The 23,520-nt window shown below is 50.9% G+C and overlaps 1 protein-coding gene across 3 annotated transcripts in view; it reads left to right on the forward strand.

Annotated features, from left to right (window-relative positions):
* OPHN1 (oligophrenin 1) overlaps positions 1-23,520 on the forward strand; it is a 50,949-nt gene that overhangs the window by 21,622 nt on the left and 5,807 nt on the right. For 2 of the 3 annotated variants that reach the window (XM_030272485.4, XM_030272486.4), the window contains exons 5-19: positions 5,880-5,981; positions 6,550-6,660; positions 7,190-7,294; positions 8,363-8,492; positions 9,775-9,875; positions 11,414-11,505; positions 11,627-11,705; positions 12,338-12,371; positions 13,687-13,749; positions 14,857-14,931; positions 16,522-16,606; positions 16,941-16,999; positions 18,309-18,414; positions 19,146-19,305; positions 22,838-22,985. In XM_030272485.4, coding sequence (XP_030128345.4) covers positions 5,880-5,981; positions 6,550-6,660; positions 7,190-7,294; positions 8,363-8,492; positions 9,775-9,875; positions 11,414-11,505; positions 11,627-11,705; positions 12,338-12,371; positions 13,687-13,749; positions 14,857-14,931; positions 16,522-16,606; positions 16,941-16,999; positions 18,309-18,414; positions 19,146-19,305; positions 22,838-22,985 — 1,450 coding nt within the window. Of the gene's footprint in view, positions 1-5,879; positions 5,982-6,549; positions 6,661-7,189; positions 7,295-8,362; positions 8,493-9,774; positions 9,876-11,413; positions 11,506-11,626; positions 11,706-12,337; positions 12,372-13,686; positions 13,750-14,856; positions 14,932-16,521; positions 16,607-16,940; positions 17,000-18,308; positions 18,415-19,145; positions 19,306-22,837; positions 23,052-23,520 lie in introns of all 3 variants that reach the window. The other variant, XM_030272484.4, reaches the window with a different exon arrangement.

Here is a 23,520-nt window from a genome sequence, read left to right on the forward strand (position 1 = left end):
CTTTGACGTTTAATAAATATAGGGTTTAAGAAGAGATACTCGATGGCCCTCCTGCCCTTTGCCATGCCCTGAGGGCTGGTGTGTGGAACCCTCTGAGGAGCTGCAGCCACGAGCATGGCATGGGTGCTGCCCACAGCCCCTGCTCTCAGCCCTTCAGGCTGTTTTAGTCCCAGAGAGCCCTTAAGGTGTGTAAGGGCCACTTTGCCCAGAGCCCAGAGCGTGCTGTGCCCCGAGAGCTGAGCTGCCTGCACCCACAGGCCGTGTGCCCGTGCCCTGCTCCCTTCCCTGATGGGCAGGCACGGGTCTCAGCAGGGCTGGTGACACAGCCCCAGCACTGGCATGGATTCACCTGGCAGCCTGCAGCCCTTCCTCGGTCCCTGTGGATGGGCAGGGCGCTCCAGGGTGGTGACACTGGCAGGACACAGCTCAGAGCAGCTGGAGAGCTGGCAGAGGGCAGGGGGTTGTTGCAGGTGGCTCAGCCATTGTAGTTTGGTTTGGGATTTTGTTTCTCATGAAGAACATGAGCTGCAGAGGTGCCAGGGCACTGTGGTGGGAAGAGAGCTGTGCTGTGGCTCAGCACAAGTGCTCCATGCAGGAGCTCACAGGGCAGCACCTTGCACCGTGCCAGGATCCAGGTGTGCCCACGCTGACAGGGCTGCACAGGGAGGTACCACTGTCCCCAGTGCCATCCCATAGTGACAGAGCTGCACAGGGAGGCACCACTGTCCTCAGTGCCACCCCACAGTGACAGAGCTGCACAGGGAGGTACCACTGTCCCCAGTGCCACCCCACAGTGACAGGGCTGCACAGGGAGGTGCCACTGTCCCCAGTGCCACCCCACAGTGACAGAGCTGCACAGGGAGGTACCACTGTCCCCAGTGCCACCCCAAAGCCTTGAGAGGGTGTGAGTTTGGGAGTGAGCCCCAGCCAGTCCAGCCCCTTGTCCTCAGCTCAGATGCTTCCCTGACAGGAGCCTGTGCCACACTGCTGGTGGGCTGTACCCTCAGGTGTCACCTCGGGCACAGAGCCTTCCTTCCTTCCCCTGCCAGCTTCCAGAGCATCTCCGGGGCATCCCCAGCCGGCAGCAGGAGGTGTGAGGTACAGATGGGGCTCCTCACAGCAGTGCTCTGTCAGTGTGGGCTCCTCCCATCGTGCCCCATGGACCCTTTCTGGTCTGAGCAGGGCAGAGGCCAGGCTGGGGAACAGCCTGGGGACATGACACAGGGAATTTGTGCCCTCTGCTTGGTTTCTGTATTTTGGCAGCGTCGCCTTCTGTGAGATGTTTTCTGTTCCCTCTGCGAGCTGCTGCAGCCAAATAGGAAGAGCCCTTGAATCGGGGCTTTGTGATGCCTCTGGCTGGAGCACAGCCAGTCTGACCAGCACATCTGAGTCTGCATTCAGCCCTTCTCTGGGGGGAATGGAGTCTCCTGGGGAGGGTGTGCTGCCACCCGGGCAGCCCTGGCTGTCACCGGGACCCCTCCAGCCACCCCCTCGCTGTGGGGTCACTGCCCTTCCTGTGACTTGCTGTCAGGGTGAGTGACTCGCCACTGTTATCACAGATAAAGGGAGGATCTGGGACCCCCTGAGCTGACCCATTTCCCAGCCCTGGCATCATGGCAGGGGGTGAGTGTGGGAAGGAGCTGCCTCATATGGAGACCCCATCCCTCCCTCCCCACACTGTGGGGCTGGGACCCTTTGGGAAGAAGCTGGCCACACTTACTGAGCTGAGCAGGATTTGAATAGAAAAGTTTAATTCCAGTTTCACTTGGAAGGAGACAGCTTTTTTTTTTAAAAAAACCACAAAGCCAACCAAAAAAATCAGAGGGAAAGGCTTGTTGGGGTGTAGTGTAAGGGCAAGAGGAATGCTGAATAGCTGCAGTGTTTGTCAAAATTTTTTCCATAGGAGATAACATATTCCTAAATGTTCTTAGTTAATTCTGTTACTAATTTCATTAATTATAATTTTAAGAGAAAGGGAGGTTAATAACTTCTACTTGCTTTCATCTCTGGGGTAGCAGGGCCTAAGGATCTTTTCAGAGAAAGCAGTGGGTGAGAGAAAAACACCAGGATGAACTGAATGTGCTTTAATAGAACTGCTTTTTCTATACCCCTTGACATTTTAGAAATCTGTTTTCGAATTAACTGCTGATGCCTCATAAAAATGAGCTATGATGATCCTGCATCCACTGCTCTTGCACCCAGAGCCCTCAAGTGTGCATGGAGGTGGGGGCTCCCAGCAGGAAAAGTGTGTTTAATTCCTTATGGAGAGGAGAAGTGGCCCGTGAGCTGAGCTTCTCACTTGCCACTCACTCCACCTCCCCGAAAATGGGAATTTTAGAGGATCCTAGTTAGCAGCTAATGGTTAAGGGAGAGTTTTGGCAAGTCTGTTTGCCCTCTTCCCCCCGATGAGCTGGACCCAAAGCTGACGAGGGGCTCCAGTGTCGTCCCAGTGCTGGTGGCAGTCGGGGAGTGGGCAGGACCCGGCACACACAGAGCAGCCAGAGCTGCTGCTGCATCCCCTGCTGCAGCAGGCAGTGCTGTCCCACGGGCTGCTGCATTCCTGGGCACAGCAGTGCCTGCCAGAGCTCCAGCACGGGGTGTTTGCAGAGCACCCTCCTGCCCGCACCCGGTGGGATCTGCTCGGCTGCTCCCAGTCAGCAATAAGTGGAAAGTGGGTGGTGGCTCTTGGGCTTGGCAAACCTTAATGGAAATGTCATGCTGCCCTTTGCTGAATATTCATGAGGAGCTAATTCGTGCTCATGTTTCCAGATTGTGCTTCAGTCTGGGTGATTTTTTTTGTGTTGGGTTTTGTTTTTTTTTGTTTTTTTGTTTTTTTTTTTTTTTTTTGTCTTGGCTTGCTGTGGTCAGCAGCCAACTCAGAAGGATTTGTAGGTCATCCTTCTGCCGTTCAGTTATATGCTGATTAGCCAGAGTGGGAATGATTGGCAAGCTCCCTCTTAGTGGCCCAAAATGCCACACTGCACTGCGGTCCTGTCACACGTGGGTCCATCTTGGACATCATTCCCAGTCCCTTCAGTCCCCAGAAAGAGCTCAGTGCTCCCTGCCCCCTGTGCAGCCGTGTGCCCTGCCTGCCTGGGGTGCTGGCAGAGGAGGGGACACTCCCCAAAGGAGTTACTGTCTGGCTTCCCAGCTCCTGCTGCAGAAGGAGCTCCGCTGCTCTCCCAGGCTCTTCCTTTCTCTTCACCAGTCTTTCCTTGAGCAGAGGTGACCCCTCTTCCTCAGAGCCCACCATCTTCCCACAAGCTGGTGACAAAGCTGCTGCCTGGTGGTTTGTGGTCTCCCTGTGGCCTCCTGTGGTCATTTGTGTGGGCACCACAGCCACACACAGCTCATGGCCTCCTCCACGGGTTCTTGTTCTTGTGGCCACGTGCACGGGCACCACAGCCTCCCACAGCAATGTCCCCTCTCCTGAGGACAAGCCGGGAGCCACGTGCTCCCAGGCTGCTGCTTCCAGAGGCAGATCCCCCGTCCATCCTGTCCTGCTCCCTGCCCGTGGGCTCTGCCATGCCCGGCCATGGGAGCACCAGGCTCTGGTGGGCAGCTCTTCCTTGCCCCATGCTTTCCCACAGCTCCTGGTGCAGGTGAGCAGCCCCCCAGATGGAGAGCAGGAGAGAGGCTGGTCCCAGCTCTGGCCTGCAGTGTGGCTGTCTTCCCTGGTGGCTTCTCCACGGGTGGGGACAGCTGAGTCACCTACAAGTGCTGCTTGCTGGTGGTGAGAGGCGGGGGAGAACTCCTGGAGTGGGCTTCAGCCCCATTCCTGCTGCTCACCCACAGCTCTGCTGAGGAACAGGGATGGCACCATCCCTGTGCTGCCACCACCACCTCTGCACACCACCTTGGTGGAGACAGTGGAGCCATTGGTTGGGTTTGGAGCTAGCTTTCCATGGCAGCACCTGCTTTTCTATCTCAGGACCTGCTGCTGGCACAGCCATCTCCACTGAGATGTGAGGAGGTGGCCACAGGAGCTCTGTGCCTGCAGCCCCACAGCTCTGCTTCCCTGCACTTCTGTGTCCTTGGGGCTTGGAGGCTCCTCATTGAGGAAATGGAAATTAGGCAAGTTCCTGGCTTCGTTAGAAGGTCACTAATGGCACAGACAGCCCAGGAGTTTGACCCTACAGACACAGGAACTGCTGCTCCACAAACGCTTTCACTGCACTGGGTTTGGGTTTGCTGATCAGCGCCTTAGTCACGAGGGTGGTGGTTTGTTTTGATCGTCCTTCCTGGCCTCAGCCCCGCAGTTGCTGCACTGCTTAAATTAGGATTCACCCTTGGAGGAGTCTCTCTTCCTCTGGATTTGGTGTAGATCTCTCTGTCCTGATGTGTGAGGCTGCTAACATGGAGTCACAGTACCTGATATTGCAGGGGGTGATTCCAGAGGATGCACTTCCCTTCATGTGTCCTGTAATTCCAGGGTCTGCACAGCAGGATATGCAATTGCTGAGGTGAAAAGGTTTGCTGGGCTGCTCCAACACTTACACATAAGCAGGGGCAGTCAGGTTGGTGCCACTTCCTCATGGTAATTGTGCTTTCACTACAGCCATGTCAGGACTCTTGTGGGGAGAGAATCCTCTTCCCTGGAAGGCAGCTGGTAGGAAGGCTTGATACTATTCTTGGGAGCCACCTGTGCTGAGCCCAGGGGTTTGGGGAGCCCCCAGGCATCCTGCTGCAGGGCATCCTGACAGACAGATGGAATAGTCTCTGCAACTGGAACAGGGAAGCAAAACTTCAGCCAGGGGAAGCTGTGGTCACTGCTGAATTCATGAGGAAAGTTCCTAATACCCAGCAGTCAGGCAGAGTCCATCTGCTCTGGCTTGTGGTGGCACTGGTGTATGCTTGTTTATCCATGCATTTCTGAGTAGGGGCAAGAGAACAGGATTTCAGGGCCTTCAGGAGACAGATGTTGAAAGATGCCAGTAATTTCCCAGGAAGCTGGAACTGTTTTCCACTTTCTTGACCTTTCAAGAGCCAGACAGAAGATCTGGGTATTCTATACATACTTGCACTGTGTGTACACCAGCTCTCAATTGCTTGGACCTGGCGCTGAGGCTGCTGCCAGGCTGGAATTTCCTGATTTCAGTAATTTAGTTGCCTCCCAGGAATCCCTGATATGTCAGATACCATCTGAAGTGGGTATTTGTCAACCTGGCCCCTTACTGTGGTTGTTTTGTGATTGCCAATGTCACAGTCAGTGCAAGGCAGGAACCAACAGCCTGGTGCTCACTTCTGCTCCCTGCCTGCTCTTGGGAGTTCCTTCTTGAGTGTCTCTGTTTGCTGCTCTTGTTCATTCATGCTCTCTTTGCACCACTGCTGATGGGCAGATGAGGATTTCCTGCCTGCCTGTCGACCTGCCAGGCTTCTGCTTTCCTTCTGATACTCTTCAGAAAGAAATTATAAACTCTTTAGAACAGAAAGTTGCCAAAATCTAACAAAGCTTTTCTTGACTTTGACGCGTCTGTGACTTTGCAGTGTTTGCCCAGTTGTTTCTGGGCTGTGTGACCAGCAATGCAGGAGATGGTGAACAGGTTTTTGATGTATGAGCACGTCTTCAGTTTACTGGATATTGAAGAGATTGAGAGAGGGAACAGCACCTCATGGGTGGGGCTTTTGCCATGATGTCGGTGTGAAAGAATACTTCTTGTGCCACAGAGTATTGCTGGACTGGGTCTTGAGGTGTAATTCATCCAAGGTAGGCAAGGGGCTGTGAAAGCAGAGCAAGTGAGAAGTGGCCTTCTGTTCTCTGGATTGACCAAAATTTGTCCATGGGAATACTGAATTGCACAAAGAATCTTGTTGTTGATGCATGTTCTTACCTGGAAATTGCCAATAATTGGTTCTGCTTCAACCTCTTGCATCTACAGGAAAGAAAGAAAAAGTTTGAGAAGGATGGTGAGAAGTTTTACTCCATGCTGGATCGCCACTTGCATTTGTCTTCCAAAAAGAAGGAATCTCAGTTACAGGAGGTGTGTATAGAATTTTTCTCAGTTAGGTCCAGAAGCAGCAGCACCATCTGTTCTAGGTCTTAAAAAGGGGGAGAGGAATCATCCCTTCCAGTAACCAGTTGAAACTGGTAACCAGTTGAAACTGATAATCAGTTAAACCTACCCAAAGCCTGGATTCTCTGTGAGACCAGGGAGATCAAGCTCATAGTTCTCCTGTGTCTGTTGGATGCTGGTAGTGGCTTCAGACATTGTCATTGCTTGTTGTCACCTTGATGGTGAAGGGCAGTGACCAGTGGCACTAATACAGCATACTTAATACATACTTAATACATGTTAAAGTAATAAATGAGCTTTGGGAAAGCCTGTTCCTTACAGAGTGAGAAGAGGTTTTGGATCCTTGAATGAAGTGGATCCAGAAATGGGGAGACGTAAAAGAATATCCAATGTTCCAGCTCACAGCTGGGCTGGACACCAGGCAGGTTTTCAGTGAGGACAGAACTATGTGTGGGCTGACAGACAAAAGTGAGTCAAATATTTTCAAACTACATGTGATGTATTTTCTTTTTCCACTTTTCCCTCTTTCTTCTAGGCTGACCTTCAGGTGGACAAAGAGAGACACAATTTCTTTGAGTCCTCCCTCGAGTATGTGTACCAGATCCAGGAAGTACAGGAAAGCAAGAAATTCAGTATTGTGGAGCCGGTAGGAGCTTCCTTTTCTCTCAGTCTCATAGGCTGATGCTCAGATGTGCTGGCAGTGGCAGGAGGGGATGATTTGCCAAGTTGGATTAGGTCCTGTGTGGGGAGGAGCACTGTGAAGCCCCAAGCCCTGTCTTGGGTCCCGAGGAACAGGTTGGACTCTGTACAGAGCTACAGGTGTTGTTATGGCTTATCTTGCCCCCGCTGGGTTTGGTGAGTGGATAGAGGTGTTACCTGCCCTGCTCACCTGTCCCAGCCTGGCCTGCAGGGTCCCAGACTGTGGCTGAGTGCAGAGACCCTGCCCTGGGTGGTGGCTGTGCCCCAGTGCCAGCTGCAGTGGAGTGTGGGATCCTGTGGATCTTGTGGATTGTCTCTGTGGGGGACACTGTGGTGGATAAGCCATACCAAGGCTGGCATGCCAAAGCTGTGAGGAAAAAATAATTGCATATGTAATTTCTGAAACCCCATACTCTGTCCATCTTTCCTTCCATTCTAAACACAGAAGTTCAGTGTGTCCCTTCCCTCCATTGCAGGTGCTGGCATTTCTCCACAGCCTCTTCACTTACAACAACCTGACAGTGGAGCTGACACAGGATTTCCTCCCATACAAGCAGCAGCTCCAGCTCAGCTTGCAGAACGTGAGTCCCTGCCCAGCTGAAGGACTTTTCTGCGTGATTTCTGTTCTCATTTGTATTTACACACCTCTGATGGCAAAGTCTTTCCACCCAAGCAGTCTGGCCATGTTTGCACTGTTGCAGATACAGTTATTTCCTTCTCAGTTCACATGGGTTTTCCCCTCTCCTGCATGGGACATTTTACAGGTCTATGAAATTGTTTTCTCTGGAAGGGGCTATTACAGTTGCATAATTTAACCTGGTGCATAAACAAGCCTGAGATTTTATTTCAGTTTCACAAGATTTAAATTGTACTCTAAGAAGGTCTCTAACCTTGATCTTAATGGTACTGGCTTCCTGCAGGCTTGCTACGTGCTTTAGTAAGCTCCTCTGTTGGCCAAGTGTGCACATGGGGTAGAATATCTGAGTCCTGTTTCCTTTATCCTCAGTCTTTCCTGACTGCCCTCCATTTCTGTGGAACAGCAGCCATAAATCCGAGCCAAGATGGTTTTGCTGCTGGCTCATTAATCGGTCCAAGTAGTATTCCATCAAAATGCTTAGATTTTGTACCCCCGTTGATGTGATTTTTTTCATGCTAAGCACTGTAGCATGATCCTTTGGGAATTGACACCTTTGGGAGGTGTTACCCAAGCACCTGTTACCCAAGCAACAGTGTGAACGGGAGCTCAGGTGCTGCCTCTGCTCCAGCCAGCCTTGAAATGTGCTGAAGTTCCTTAATTAAGGGAACAAGTAGCCTCCCAGCTGTGGCACCCCAGCACCATCTCTGCACAGGATGTGTGTCTTCAATCATCCCTTAGAGCTCAGTGGTTCTTATAGCCAGTTTCCATGTGGATTTGTAGAGTGGTTTCCATGTTTTGTAGCTTGGGAGCGATTTCCTTCTGCTACAGCGCCTCAGATTTATCTAGGAATAAATAACCTGCTGCTCACTTTTTGCTCATGTTCAAATATGCTTCTTTTTGTTTTCTGTTACCAGACGAGGTATCACTTTTCCAATTTTGTCTAGGAATAAATAACCTGCAGCTCACTTTTTGCTCATGTTCAAATATGCTTCTTTTTGTTTTCTGATACCAGACGAGGAATCACTTTTCCAGCACACGGGAGGAGCTGGAAGATCTGAAGAAGAGGATGAAGGAAGCGCCCCTGACCTGCAAGCTGCCTGGGCAGCCAACCATCGAGGGCTACCTGTACACTCAGGAGAAATGTAATGGCTTTGGGATGCAGCTGGATGCACTAGGGCTCAGGGCTGCCCTGGCATAACCCAGCTGTGGGCTGTACTCTGTGCTGTGCCCAGGCCAGCCCTGCTGCACTCAGTGTCACCGCTGCCAGGGCACAGCATGCCCAGGGTGTCACCTTCTGCCAGTGCTCGAGGTGCCCGGGGTGGCAGTGCCTGGGAAAGCAGCAGCAGCCTCAGCTGGCAGCGTTGTCAGCAGTGGCACAGAGCTCTGCCCAAGTGGCAGATCTGTGACAGCACAGGGCTAATTGCCCTCGCTCCGATGAGATGGGATTTACGACTCCAGAGCCTGGAGCTCTGGCAGGCTCTGCCTTGGCTGTGTTTTACCAGGATGAATCTGGTGTCTTGCCCAGCCTCCCTCTGGCTGCCTCTGCGAGCAGCTGAGCACAGCCAAGGTAGAACCAGTGCTGAGTTAGGCTGCTGAGAGCAAAATTTGTAATTCTGAGCAGAACCAAATACAGCCTTTTCCAAAACCTGGCTGCAGCTCCCCAGGGCTGTGCAGCAGGAATGCTCAGAGGACATAAGTCTGTGCAAAACTGTGACCTCTGAGTCTGTTTATATTGCTTTTAAAAGAAAGAACACTCAATAATTTTAGACCCTAAATGTGGCATGTTCCTGCAGGCCAGTGGCTATTTTCTGCCTCTATTTATGCTTCCCTATAAATCAAGTATGAAAAGTTGTTCTTCCTGACAACTGCAACTTAAAAACAAATTAGAGACAAGATACCAGTTGAATTATTTCCTGTAAAGGGGTTCAGGTAAGAAAACTGAGAAAAGTTACAATGAATCCAGAAATAGGAACTTTGGAGTATTTTAAAGCTGCTGAATATCTCAAATTATTGAGTTTTCACTCACAGGAAAAAATAGTGGAGTTTGTGAACATTCAGGACATGTAGGATCCTGCCAGTGTAGGTCTTGGCTGGGCTTGGCCAAACCAGCCTGGCTTGTGGTCAGAGTCCCACAAATGCCCTTTCACCAGCTGTGAGTTGGAGGCAGCTGCTGCCCTGTGCTCCTGTCCTCTCCCTCTCTCCTCCTCCTCTCCTCCTGACTCTCTCTTCATCTCCTCCCCTTTCTCTCTTCCTCCTCCTCTTCTCCTCCTGACTCTTGCCATTACCTACAAGGCTGATGTCCCCCAGGGCTGTCAGTGTCCATCCCCAGAGAAGGGAGGACATGTGGGCAGCACTGACCATGCCTTGCTGGCTGCACCCAGCTACAGCCCCGTCCCTGAGTCCAGCCTCTCCTGTGTTCTGCAGGGGCACTGGGCATCTCCTGGGTGAAGTATTACTGCCAGTATGAAAAAGAGGCAAAAACCTTGCGGATGACACCCACAGACCAGAAGCCTGGAGCTAAGCAGGTGAGTTGGATGTCTGCAAACATTGGCCCAACGACTGGGCTCACCTCCCACCCATGTATGGGCTCCCTTCCCGTGACAGCTGACCCTGCAGGTGCCACGGGGGGTGGGCTCTGTCCCCTCCCTGCCTGCACAGGGCAGTTTGGTGTCACCTGGAAGAAGCACACCTGTGAGGAGAGGTCTCACTCCACTGTGTCCCTGGGAGCCCAGGCCCTGCAGGGTTTGGCAGCAGACATGGGTCGTGTGACATGAGAGAGAGCAGACAGTGCTGGCCCATGAGTTCAGTCTAGGGTGAAACTTGTGCTTCTCTGGACCAGCTGATGTTGAGCCTTCCCATGCACAGGGGCTGGAAGCCACCAGAACTGTGGCAGCCACTGAAGTGCCTGAATGACTCAAGTTATTACAGGAGTTATTGCTTCCAAATGCAGCATTTCCTCACAGCACTGGGTGCTCACAGCACTCGTTTGTGGTTTGATTTCTGCTCCCAGCACTAGATTTGGGACATTGTGAGGAGAGGAGAGGGCAACAGCACAGCTCCAAACTGCACTAAGGCAGCAATTTACGTAATTACTTCTTTCACAAAATGCTTTGGTTTACCAAAGTCTGGGAGTTCCCTCAGTCCCTCCGCGTGACAGGGGAGGGGTGGGAGGATGGAGCACAGCCAGTGCCTCCAGCCGAGTCCCCCACTCTCCTCTGCCATGGAGCGGGTCCCCAGGGCCTTCCCAGCCAGGCGGGTGTGCTCCAGCGTGTGAGCTCATGGTCTGCTTTTGGCAGGGCTCTGCACACTGCAGCAGGAAAATAAAATAGATGTTTTGCAACCCCTTGGCAGAGAGCTGGGCAAAGAAATATCCAAACTATTGTATGGAGAGATTTGTTGTCATTTATGCCACGAGCATCTCTAGTAAGGTCTATTACTGCAGGTAGGGGTTTGGAAAACTTAATGCCTTTCCCAAACACTGGCAGCCTGGTAGCCTGCACCATCAGGTCACAGCTGGCCACAAACCCACAATCAAATTATGAATTAACTCTGCTGCGGAGCGCAGGGACACAAACACCCAGAGGCCAGAGCTGAACCTCTCCAGAGCATGTCTGCCCTATCTGGGGTGAGGAAACGTACATCCCTCTGCCACACAGTGTTTGTGTAAAGCCATTTGGTTCATTGGTGGTGTGGGTAATTGGTGCTGATGACCAGCCCTGGTAAAAATCAGAACCCAGCTATGTCTGAGCACGGGTGAGCGTGGTCCTGGCCTCAGAGACAGGACAGAGTGCCTCTCTGGCTTGGTTGGAGCAGTGTTCCAGCACTGTAGGGGCAGAGTGCTGCAGTTGGGGTAGTGCTGTTGAGTCCAGAACATTCTCTGGCTGAGAACAAGCCTGGAACTCAGAGCCTCTTGTGTCTCTTGGGATGAAGGTGGGAGGACCACCTGTGCTCCTGGTACCGATGCCATCGAATGCCAGGGCTGGCAGCATGGGCAGTGCTGTGCTGGGCTGCAAAATCTCCCATGTTTCTGTCCTCTCACCTTGGCTTTCATGTTCTCTCCTAGGGCACCTTGGACCTGACCCTGAAATCGTGTGTAAGGAGAAAGACTGACTCCATAGACAAAAGGTTTTGTTTTGACATTGAAACTAATGAAAGGTGAGAGGCTTCGTGTCTGGTGGCTCCAAACCCCATGGGCCTGCAGGAAATCCCTCTTTGCTGTCTATTAAAAACAACTTTTCTTCCTTTCCCTGCCTGTCCCTGGGGGAATTCCGCACAGGTCCGGGACCATCACGCTGCAGGCACTCTCAGAAGCCAACCGAAGGCTGTGGATGGAGGCCATGGACGGGAAGGAGCCGGTGAGTGTTGCTGGAGCTGTTCCCAGCTGGAATGTGCTGCCCAGCAGTGTCCTCTGCCGGCGGCTGCTGCTCGGGATCAGTGCTGCACGATCACCATGGGCTCCCTGCTGTTCCCTCAGCTCCTGCTGTGGATTTTGGGTTTTCCCCCCTAAATCTCGGGATGTTCCCTGCTGTGCCAGACCCCAGCCTTTCCGGGGCTGCTTCGCTCCTGCTCCTCGCTGCCAGCTGGAGATGATGTTTGGTCTGTCCCTGCTCTTAGCCACCTTCTGAAAAGTGTCACTGCCCACCCTGCACCTGTGTTCTCCCTCCTTTCTGTGCCTGCTGGTGTTCCCTTCCTTGAGTGTGAGCAAAGCTCAGAGCCCTGTGGTTTGCCTACAGAACAGAGAATTTCCCTAGCAATAGGCGCCCCACTGAAATACAGGGAGGCAGCTGAAACTCCTTGATTGTGCAGATAATGGGTTCTTGCCTAATTATAAATGAGATTTCTATGGGACATTGTCTTTTTAGCTGTGATTGCCTCTGGATAATCTGAGGGTGATTTATGGGATGCTGCATTTTCTTTTAGAAATAAATACCAAATCATGCTGATGATATTTTTGCTTCTCCCTCCCCCATTCCTGCCTTTTTTTCAGATCTATCACAGTCCCATCACGAAGCAGGAAGAAAGTGAGTCACTTCTGTTGCTGTTCTTTGGGCTCTCACAGCCTCGAGGCCAGGCAGGATTTTCCTTGCAGATACACTCATCCTCAATTCCTGCTGAGTAGCACTGTCCCCGCTCTGTGACAGCAGTGTCACTTCTGTTCTTACACCACAGTGGCTGGCACTGAGCCAGATAAGAACGAGTTGCACAGAACTGCAGTGAGCAGTTTTTATTTAGCCAGGAGTAGTGGGATGTGAGGTTCAGTTTGCACCTCCAAACCCAAAGATTCTGAGGACGTGTCCCTTAACAAAGGTTGTAACAGGGCAATAAAGGTGGCATTGAGTTCCCTGGATCTCCCACCCACCCACCACCATGTCCCGTGTGCCCTGGCTCAGCAGTGGGGTGCACCCTGCAGAGCCCTGGAACACTGAGACACACTGCAGAGCCCTGGAACCCCTCTGGGGCTCTGTTAGCTGGGTGGAACCTGCATTCTGTCCCAGAGCTCACTTCATCAGCACCATAACTAGCTGGCTCTAAGGAGCACGGGGGGAGCATTCCCAGAAGCATGAGCACAAACCTGCTCTGTGGCCGTGTTCACATCACACGCTGGGAGGAATGTGAATTAGGGTTTCATTGAACAAACATTCTCTATTTGTCATAGATTAAAGCTGGTAAGAATTCCAGTGGTATCATAGCCCTCAGTATCAAGCACCAGGTGGGTCTGTGCTTATTCCTGGGGCAGGGCTAAGTGATGTCTGAGCTTGATGTTGCTGTTGCTGAGAGCAGACAGAATCAGTATAAACAACCTGCTGAAAATGCAGGGATCCCATAGGATTCCTCAGCTCAGTGGAGCAAGCCCTGTGCTCAGCTTTCCTCAGCACATCAAGCTGGTTTGGTTTTGGTTTTTAATCCTAGTGATGTAGATAAGCAGAAATTATACAGTCCCATGATGAGGAATAGCTTTAACTATAGATTTTGCTCTGGAAATTATTATTTAAGTCTTTATCAGACACAAGCCAGATCATTTACACTATTATTATTATTATTAAACACCTTATTATTAAAGACAGGGACGTGGTAGGGAGCAGTGCTTCAACTCAAAATAAATTTGAGGAAAACTGGGAGCACATGTGGAACTAATAACTCCTTGTCAGGATGTCCAGAGCAGCGGTGTTTCCTGAGGGGGCAGGGGATGTGGGTGCAGGTGTGAACACTCTGTGCTGGGGCACTGTGGCTCTGGGTGCCAAGAAAGGCTGGGGCTGGGGTTGGAGGTGGGGCTGGGGGGTCCCAGGGGTCTCCAGGAGTGCTCAGGCAGCTAACACAGCTTCCTTTCCAAAACAGTGGAGCTGAACGAGGTGGGCTTCAAGTTTGTTCGGAAGTGCATCAATGCAGTGGAGACCAAAGGTGAGGAGCTCAGCCAGCCTGGCCGTGCTGCCCATGGCCTGGAGCTTCACTGTGCTGCCTGCAGTACTGGGTTAGCCACTGACACTGGACTTCAGCTTTTAGCTGAGATTCAAATGTGTGCTCCTCAGTTAAATGCGTGTTCTTCGGGAGCAGAAATCCCACCTGGTTCAGAATGTTGTGCCAAGGTGACTGGGGTTGAACTTCCACCTTTATGCTGTTTTCACTCAGGGTTTTCTCAGTTTTGGCCCTGAGCACACCAGTGTTGAGCAGGAGAACAGCTCTGGCAGCAGAGGTGGCTACAGGCTGCTTCAGCCCCAGTCTGTGAAGCAGCAAAAGCAGGTGGAAGGGTGGCAGCTCATCCTCTGGGCTGTCACATATCATCCAGCCTGCACCAGTGAACATCACCAGTGTGGGACAGGGGTCTGGATTCATCTCCAGGTGTGGGGTTGGGGCTGCTGGGGCTGTGGCAGCCAAGGCCCACTGGAGTAGGGAGCAGCAAGGGCACAAAGACCTTGCTGGCAGAGCTAGGAGTGAGTCTGCCTGTCCCAGCACTGGCCAGTGTTTTCAGATTCTACTTCAATGCCTTTGTCTTCTGTGGGGATTTGAGCAAAGGTGTGAACAAGCAGCACCCCACAGAAATGGGGTGTGAGGGTTGGTGTGTCCCACACCCTGGCTGTGCTCACCTGGCCGTGACATGGTGACCACAGTGGTGCTGGTGGCCTCAAATGCTGGGGTGAGTGGAGCCCCTACCTGAAGAGCCTGGAGAGTGGGACAGGGTTTGAGATATGGGACAGAACCCGGGATATGGGACAGAACCCAGATATGGGTCAGAACCCGGGATATGGGTCAGAGTCCAGATATGGGTCAGAACCCGGGATATGGGTCAGAACCCAGATATGGGTCAGAACCCAGATATGGGTCAGAACCCGGGGTGTGGGACAGAGCCCAGATATGGGTCAGAACCCGGGATATGGGTCAGAGCCCAGATATGGGTCAGAACCCGGGGTGTGGGACAGAGCCCAGCAGCAGGAGAAGAGCTCCACTAGATGGGGCTTGTGGACCACCAGCAGGAAACCTCGGCTGACGCTCTTGGCTTTGTCCTCTTAGGAATCACTACGGAGGGCGTGTACCGGACTGTTGGCAGCAATATCCAGGTGCAGAAGTTACTGAATGCCTTTTTTGGTAAGAATTGATTATTCTGTGCAATTCTGTTCTTGAATTGTTTGTAAGGAATAGAGAAGATTTGGTTCCACAGTGAGAAGTGTCCAGCATGGGTTTTGGTCCCTGTGACCCCTCTGAGGCTCATCTTCCCCTTCTTTCCTGGGATAACACGATGAGCTGGAGTGGGAAGGTGGACTTTGCAGGGAGCCCTCCACCCTAGTGTAAGGTTTTTCTCTGGAAGGATGGGGGCACTCGCTGTGTGCAGTGTGTACCATAAGGAGCCAATGTACATGTTAAGAAGTCAATGGATGCATCCCTGCTGTGAGCCTTCCTGTGGCTGGATCTTCCTTGGCAACTGGGGAAGTGTTTACAGTCTTGGCAGGTTGAGGGGTTCAGCAGCACTGCCTTGTGCCAGGACAGGCCCTTCTGGCTGAGGCCATTGTAGCCTCACCTCCTGCTCACCTACTCACCTCTCAGGGAGCCTCTGGGGTTGATCCCCACCTACCAAGGCCAAGCCTTTCTCCCCAGCCCTGCCTGGGGCCGGAGCCCAGGGCAGAGATTGCGTTCACCTCTTTGCCTGCATGCCTAGGGCTCATGCCAGCTCAGAATGTGATATTAATGCAGCATTCAGAGGCTTTGGCTGTTTCCTATTGCTTCTACTCTGGATGTTGTTTATTAAAACCATGGTTTGTACCAGTGTCTGGCTATGCCCAGTTCTCACAGAGCCATGACTTCGGGCATCTGCCCAGCTCTGCTGGCCTGTGATTCATTGCTAATCCTCAGGTTCCATTGCTGCTTGATTCTCACCCTCCCTGTGAGCAGCTCTGTGGTTTTCTCCTCTGAATCCCACCAGTGAGTGGCTTTTTGTTTTGTTTATCTGCATGGGTCTGGGTAACCACTTGCCACCCCACTGCATATGAAAGCATAATGGAAAGTCCAACACCACAGAAATAACTGCTGCAGCAGGATTTCATCTATAACCACTCAAAGGAGATAATTTAATTATTTTTTTAGTCTCTAGTCCTATTTATTTTCAAAAATAAATCCTGCTGTTTATTTCTGTAGTCCAGTTTCCCCCCGTCCTACAACTACAACCTTCACTTTGTGGTGCCAGGGATATGATGTGGTTTATTGGGGCAAATTGTATTTCCATACTGCTGAGCCTCCCCTGAGCTTCCTCCTCTCTGTGAAGCAAGAGGGAATGCTTTCATAACAGCCTTCAGGGGAGTAGCTGCAAATAAGAGATTTGAGCTGACATCCAGATTACTTTGGATGTCAGAAAGTTTGTCTTGGACCTGTTGAAATCCGTTGTTTCTGCCAGCCTTGTGAAAAAATAAGCTATAGAGAATATGTTCTCAATTACTTGTCAGCACTGCCTAAATTTTACCTTGTGCTTCCCTCTTTGTCCCTCATTAGCACCTCTCCCCAGCCTCTCCAAAACCCTGACACTGGTGCTGTTTTTCTGCTTTTCCCAGCCATGGGAATTAGGAGCTCTCAGTGTGTGCTGCTGTGGCTTTGTTTATCTCAAGGGGAATCCCCCACCCCAATCTGACTGTTTATTAGCAACCTCTGAATAAACTTTATTCTAAAACCTTTTCATTCTTCTTCCAGATCCAAAATGCCCTGGGGATGTGGATCTCCAGAGTGGGGACTGGGACATCAAGACCGTTACCAGCTCACTGAAGTTCTATCTCAGGTAGCACTGCAGGTCACACCTGCCCCAAAGAGGCAAACGGGACTGGGGCTGATCCAGATGAAAGGTGACATGAGCTGCCAGATATTCACATCTGGCTGTTGAAAAGGACCAAGTGACAAAGGCTTTGGGAAGAAGAATGATAAATATGGGTGTTGCAGAATCCCTCAGTCCCATGAGGAGGGCTCTTTCGCTGCTATTGACTGCAGAGGGAAACTGCAGAGAGAAGACTGCAGAGGTGGCACTGAGGGTTGAGCCAGTTTGCCCATTGGTCCAGCATGTCACAAGTGGGTCACACTTGCCCTGCAGAGCTGAGTTTTCTTTCTGGTTGTTGCAGGAACCTGTCTGAACCCGTCATGACGTACAAGCTCCACAAAGAGCTGGTCCTGGCTGCCAGTAAGTCCCACAGCTTCTCCACTGATGGCCCCTGGCTCTGCTCTCCCCAGCCAGGGTCCATCAGAATCACTTGGCAGAGCTCTGCCAGCCCAGCTCTGTGGTGTCCAGCTGTAGAGAGAGCTGAGGCTCTCTTCTCCAAGTGCAGGGGATGTGGTTCTGGATGTTCCCTTCCCTCCTTTGCTCCTGCAGTGCCCTTCCCTCAGACAGGGTTTTGTGGTCTCAGGGGGTCTGGAGCGCCAAAGGATGTCACTTACTTGAAAGCAGCCACAAGAATTGTTTCCCCCTGGTATTGATATATTTATTTTAAAACCTGTGAGGGAATGGGATGTGCTCTTGCCACCAAGATAAGTAGGTGTTCCCTTTAGGTTGTGAAATTTGTCCTGGGATGTTGAAATAGTCCACGGAAGACATTTCCCTGCTGTAGCTGTTGGGATTGAGTCGCAGTTGGGAACAGAAGCTGTTCCTTGGCTGTCACCTCATTGTGGCCATTGCAGATAAGCTGTGACAGCTGTGAACCTGTGAGGGAGACAGGGATGCAGAGAGCATGATGAGGGTCATCACCCTCAGCATGGGAGTGCTGGCATTTGGAAATGTGTGGGATTAGAGCATCCCTCATCCCACTGTGCCTCCAGAAGTCACAGGGACACTGGGAGGGTGCCCACTTCTTCATGTGTCCCTCTGGAGAATGAATAACACCTATTCTTTCTTGGAAAGAGAAATGTTCCACCTCTTGCTGAAGGTGGTCAAGCCCAGGATTTGTTCATTGCAGAGCTGGTTAAGCCCAGGATGTCTGGGTGTGGGCAGGACATTTACCCCTTCCCTACTCTCCTTCAGAAACTTGAACCATTGAGCTTCCCAGCCACCCAGGCCCCATGCTATTCTTTTCACACAGAGTGTTTTATTGTTTCCTGATTATTTATTCTTCTAATGGTGACCTCTTTGGGTCAGGGACTCAGGTTTTTTCCCTGCAGGATATTTTTAGGTGTTGTTCAGTGTCAGAGCTCTCTGGGCTTATAGACTCCCAGGTGTGTGGAACAAGGGTGTGAAGGGGAGGACCTGCCCATGCCCAGCCTCTTTTGGAGGGTGTCCTTGGGCTCCCTTTCAAGCTCCATTTCTTCCTCTTTCCACTTCATATTGTTTCTCACAGTGTTCACCCTGTTGCTGTGAAATCTCACTTCCCTCTGCTCCCTTTTGCTCCCATGCTGCACAGGGAATAGCTTCCACAGGTTTCCTTTGGCTTTATATTTCCCTGGTGTATTTAATTTGAAAGTGTGGGGTATAAATTCTTCTTTGTGTTGCTGTTTTCCAGAGTCTGAGAACCTGGATTACAGGCTGGGAGCCATTCATGCACTGGTGTATAAACTGCCTGACAAGAACAGGGAGATGTTAGAACTCCTCATCCAGCACCTTGTCAAGTAAGCAGATGTTTTCCTCTAAAACCAAAGAAAGGGGAATAATGGAATCAGCAGGCTGAGCCTTTTTGGGAGGTTAGGTTTGCAAATTTTACCCACTGTAGTCCCCTTGGGAATTTTCACATGGATTGCACAAATGGGGTGACTATCCTTGCTGCCCTCTGCATGAACTGATGCTTCTCTTTCTGGTGGTTCCTTCCATCTCCTTTCAGATATGCACACAGCAGGAAATAATTTAAAAATGAAAACACTCATTGAGAGCAGGGGCTGTAAATTGTCACTCCTCACAAATGTATTGGAAACTTCCATAGTGTGCTCCCTATATTAAATTCTCTTCTTTCAGAGGGAAAGAAAATTAAAGTCAGAAGTCAGTGCTGCAGAAATAGGATATAGGATTTAAATTATTCCTTTTCTGCATATGTTGTGCAGATAATTTTTGATTGCAGAGTTAAAGAGGAGCTGGGAGTGGGAAGAGATCAAATAAAGATGCTGTCAGCACGTTGCTCTCTCCAGCATCTGTTCAAGCCAAATGTGTGTGTCAGAGCTAGAGCTATGTTTTTCACTGCTGGGAAACAAATTCTGAAACACAACGAAGAAAATTGAATTACTGATTCTTAATGTATCCTGGGTTTTGTTTTTTGGTTTGTTTTTTTTTTTTTTTTCCCTTGGAATAAGATCTGTTTGGGAAAAACAAACCAAACCAAACTCTGTCCCTCCTTCCCCTGCCTCTGCAGCGTGTGTGAGCACAGCCGGGAGAACCTGATGTCGCCGTCCAACATGGGGGTGATCTTCGGGCCCACCCTCATGCGAGCACAAGAGGACACCGTGGCTGCCATGATGAACATCAAGTTCCAAAACATCGTGGTGGAGATCCTGATAGAGCACTTTGGGAAGGTACGGGGCAGCTCCAGCCTGCTCCTGCAGACTGTTGCTGTGGTAACACGGCAGCGCTCGGGCTCCTTCTGGAGTCTCCTTGGGCTGCCTTTATGTAACACTCTGCTCTGAAAGGCTTCAGGAGGAGGCAAAGGGCAGCAGGTGTGTTCCTCATTGTTGCTGTTGTCTGCTCCCAGAAGAAACAGTGAGTCTGGGCATGCCTGTTCTTTTTAAACAAGGGGAAGTTTTATTGGAAAAAACCCTATTGTATGACCAGGCATTACAGGGCTTCACTCTTTCCTTTGCTAGACAGGAGCTAGGCCAGAGGAGGATTGGTTTTAATGGGCACAGTTCAAGAGGAAACACTGCATATCTGTTAAATCAGTGGAAAAAACCTAGAGCAGACAAGTGTTGAATGGTTGATGAAAGTAATTCAGCTGTGGTTGCATTCAGATACAGACACAGGGATGGCGTGGAAATGGTATGGAGAGCCTGTGGGAGGTGCTCCCTGGGCTGAGGGGGAGTCTGAGGGAGCTAATGCCTGGCTGGGGCCTTCAGAGGAGCCGAGGCTGGTGCCCATTTCCCTGGGCCATGCTCTTTTAGGACTGAGAGCCCTGGAGAACCTCCAGTCTCATCTACCTTCCATGCATCTATGCTGGGTATTCATATTTCAGCCTCAGCATCGCCCATGTGCCCAGCCATGGTCTGGTTGCTGGGGTGGTGCAGAAAATGCATGTGCAGACAGCAGCTTTGTCATGTGGAGCTGTGCCTTTGGAGAGCAGAATGTTCCACTGTGTCTGTGCTCACACTTGCTGTGATACCCAACACCTCAGGGGTGTCTGGTGGCTGGGAGATTACAAGAGCTGGGTGTTAATATTGAAAGCTGGAGCAGCCTTTGCATCCAGAGCAGCAGATCCCGAGCAGGGAGCAGATTCTGCCCTGGTAACAGCCCTGAGTTCCAAGGAGCAGGTTGGGTCCTCCAGCAGAGCACACAGTGTACACAGTTCGTTCAGGGATGCTGTTTGCTGCGAGGGGGCTGCACATGGGCAGGGGCAAAGCTCCCTTTGGAAAGGGAAGAGGCAGCCAAAGCTGGAACAGCAAGGTTCTTGCCAACAGGGATGTGGAACCAGAGCAACCAGGTGGGGACAACACAGGGGTATGGGACCAGATGAGGGAGTGGGAGTCTGCTGTGATACCAAGGATTGAAACGGGATGAAAGAGCTCAGAGAGGCTTCTGAGTACCCAGAGCAGAAGCTCATGGAAACACCAGCCAATTCCTTTATAGGTCTCTATGAACACTTGTAATAAGTTCCTACAGAAAAATGGGCTGGTTTGTGTCTGGGATCTCACACTCTCGCTCCAGAGATGAGACTCTGTGCTCCTCTCCTTACAGCCTGCAGCACAGTCTGAATCAACATACCCTTCCACCTCTGAGAGCTTTAATTAAGCCAGATGTCTTTTTGCTTGCTTTTAATTTCTCCAGCAATAAGGTTAAATTAGTCACATTTATTGGATTGAGTTTTTAAGTTCAGCGTTGGAGCTGAGAGAGTCTGCAGCTCACACATGAGCAAACAACTCAGATGAGACTTGGAGGAAGAGGGGATATGGGTTATATGGTGCAATCTGAAGATTCTGAGGACAGTTAACTATTCATGAAGTGTTTGTGGATAATTGCTGTTTCCACGGCTCATGTTTCAATGCCGTGGTTAAATTAAATAGGTTGATTGTTCTGGAAACACCTTCTTCCCTGTACAAACCTCCTTAAGGTGAGGGTCTGTCAATATCTTTGTACCTTTATGTTATTTGACTTGATTTTCAATTAGAAGTAAATCAGAGCCTGCACCCACCTCTTAAACACAGTCACTTGTGGTTGGTTTAGCTTGGGTTTCAGGTGTTGAAAGCAGTATTCTTTGGTACTTGTGTAAGTGTCCATGGGGAGCTTAATATTTCTTTTAAAAGCAGGATTGGATTCTGCTCAGGATAGAGGGGTGAGGCTGATATTTCCAAAAAATTTCCCTCCTACAGGCAACTCTTTACTGTTTTATTAATACGTGAGCTGCTGCTTTTAATTCATGTGCTGTTGTGTCACAGCAGAGAGTACTCCAGTACTCAGACTTTGTGTTTTGGACTGGGGAACGTGTCTTGCCCCTGCCCAGAGCCCAGCAGGCAGTGAGCCAGCACCTGCCCTGTGTCACCAAACCCTGAGTGTGGGTTTTTTTTTTTCCAGAGTGGGTGTGTAATCTTCCCTCACTGGAGATATTCCAGAACTGTCTGGACACAATCCTGGGCCATTTGCTCCTTAGGGAAACCCTGCTTGAGCAGGGAGGATGGACCAGATGACCCACTGTGCGCCCTTTCAGACTGAACCATTCTGTGTTGTTTCTCCTCTCCTCATGCATATTGGCACAGGCTGTTGGGAGCAAAGCCTGGTCCTGACACGTGGATTTATCCAAAGCCAGCCCAGGCTGGGCCAGAGCAGCCTGACCGTGGGATGTGGGGAGCCGCCTGCCGCTGCCCGCCCTCCCCAGGCACACACTTGGGACCAAGGAGTTTAAACTAGGGACATATTTTCCTCTCCCATCCCCCATCTGGGTCTCCTAGCCCTTCTCTTTGGCCCAGAGAAGAAGGAATATACTTTTGGTTTGAATTACCAAAATGAGACGCTTAAATCAGAATGCTACAATTCTTCATGGTAAGATTTTTCTGCGTGATGCAATTAAGCTGTTTTTCCATATTGAAGTGTAGTCCAAGGGTGTGGTGACCCAGCATGCCAGTGAGGCTGGCACAGCTCTCCTCCTCTGGGCTGGAGCCAGGAAGGGTCCAGCTCCACATCTCCCAAGACAGGCAGTGCAGCTTCTGGGCTCAGCAGCTCAGGCCACCTCTCGATTGTAACTCAGGCTTTAAAGCCTGATAAAACTTCAATTAACATCCCTGGGAAGAACACAGGAGCAGCTGCTTTGGGCCTTAATAGGGTGTTTCAGCTCTTCAGATATATTTCGTTTTCAGCTCTTAAAAAATGCCTTGGTATAAATCAGAACCTCTCAATTAATCCCAACTAAATAGGTGCCACAGGACCAGTGAGAAAAGGAGATAAAACTTCTCAGTAGAATTGCTTTTATGCCAGTATTTTATCCCAGGTAATTTCCTGGTGCCAAATGTGTAATTATAAACCAAGAGCTGAAGGGTTTTAGTGTTAGATCTGGAACAATGCAGGGTTGGTTTGGGTGATTCAGGGATGGTATCTCTGTGACAATGGGAATCTTGATGTTGGTCAGGAGCTGTCAGCTCCAAAGTCTTCCTCATCTGCTCCAGGGGAATTTGTTTCTACAAATTGTTTGTGTTTGTGATCTTCCTGCTGAGCTGCAGGGACAGTGTCAGTGGTGGGGACAGTGTCAGTGGTGGGGAGAGTGTCAGTGGTGGGGAGAGTGTCAGTGGTGGGGACAGTGTCAGTGGTGGCCACCATCACCCTCTGTGCTGGACAGGGGCACCTGCAGCAGGAGGTGAGGCAGCAGGCCCTTTGTGTCGGGTCACCTGAACGTGTCTCCCTTTACAGATCTACTCTGGCCCCCCTGAAGACACCACAGCCCCCCCAGTGCCCCCACCCAGGGTGGCTGCCCGGCGGCACAAACCCATCACCATCTCCAAGCGTCCCCTGAGGGAGAGACCTGTTTTCTTTGGTGCCTCTGTGGAGGAGAGTGGAGGTCAGTCTGGCTGTTCCCTGATGCCTTACCTGCTTCTCACCTCTCCTGCTTCCTGTAACAATGGAGGTAACAGCAGCAGGGCTGCACTTTCCAGGTCCTGGACATGGCAGGCAGTGAGGGCTGCTCAGAGAGAAAGGAAAGCCAAAAACCCTCATAAATTGTTTGCATCATGTCACAGGTCAGACTTTCTGGGATTTGGGTTTTTCTGCTACCTGCTGCATCCTCCATTAGCTAAACTAAGGCTGGTTCTTAGCACAGGAGAGGCTCAGAGGAGAGGTTTTGTGGCATCAGAGGCAAAAAAACTGCATGGAGTGTTGGTGGGATGGTAGCCAGGGAGAGCTGTGCTGCAGGGGGCCCAAGGAGGTCTCAAGCTGGCTCAGCTGCTGGCAGTTCCACATCCAGAGCAAGAACTCCAAAGTACTTTTTCAGGAAGCAGTAAAGGCATTTTCTAGATTAAGTTCTACTTTGACATTATCATAACATAATGGCATCACCATTTCTTTACAGTCAGCTGGATTAACAGCAAAGGGCACAT

This window comes from Taeniopygia guttata, chromosome 4A (genome assembly GCF_048771995.1).
Source record: "Taeniopygia guttata chromosome 4A, bTaeGut7.mat, whole genome shotgun sequence".
In the NCBI taxonomy this organism is placed as follows: domain Eukaryota; kingdom Metazoa; phylum Chordata; class Aves; order Passeriformes; family Estrildidae; genus Taeniopygia; species Taeniopygia guttata.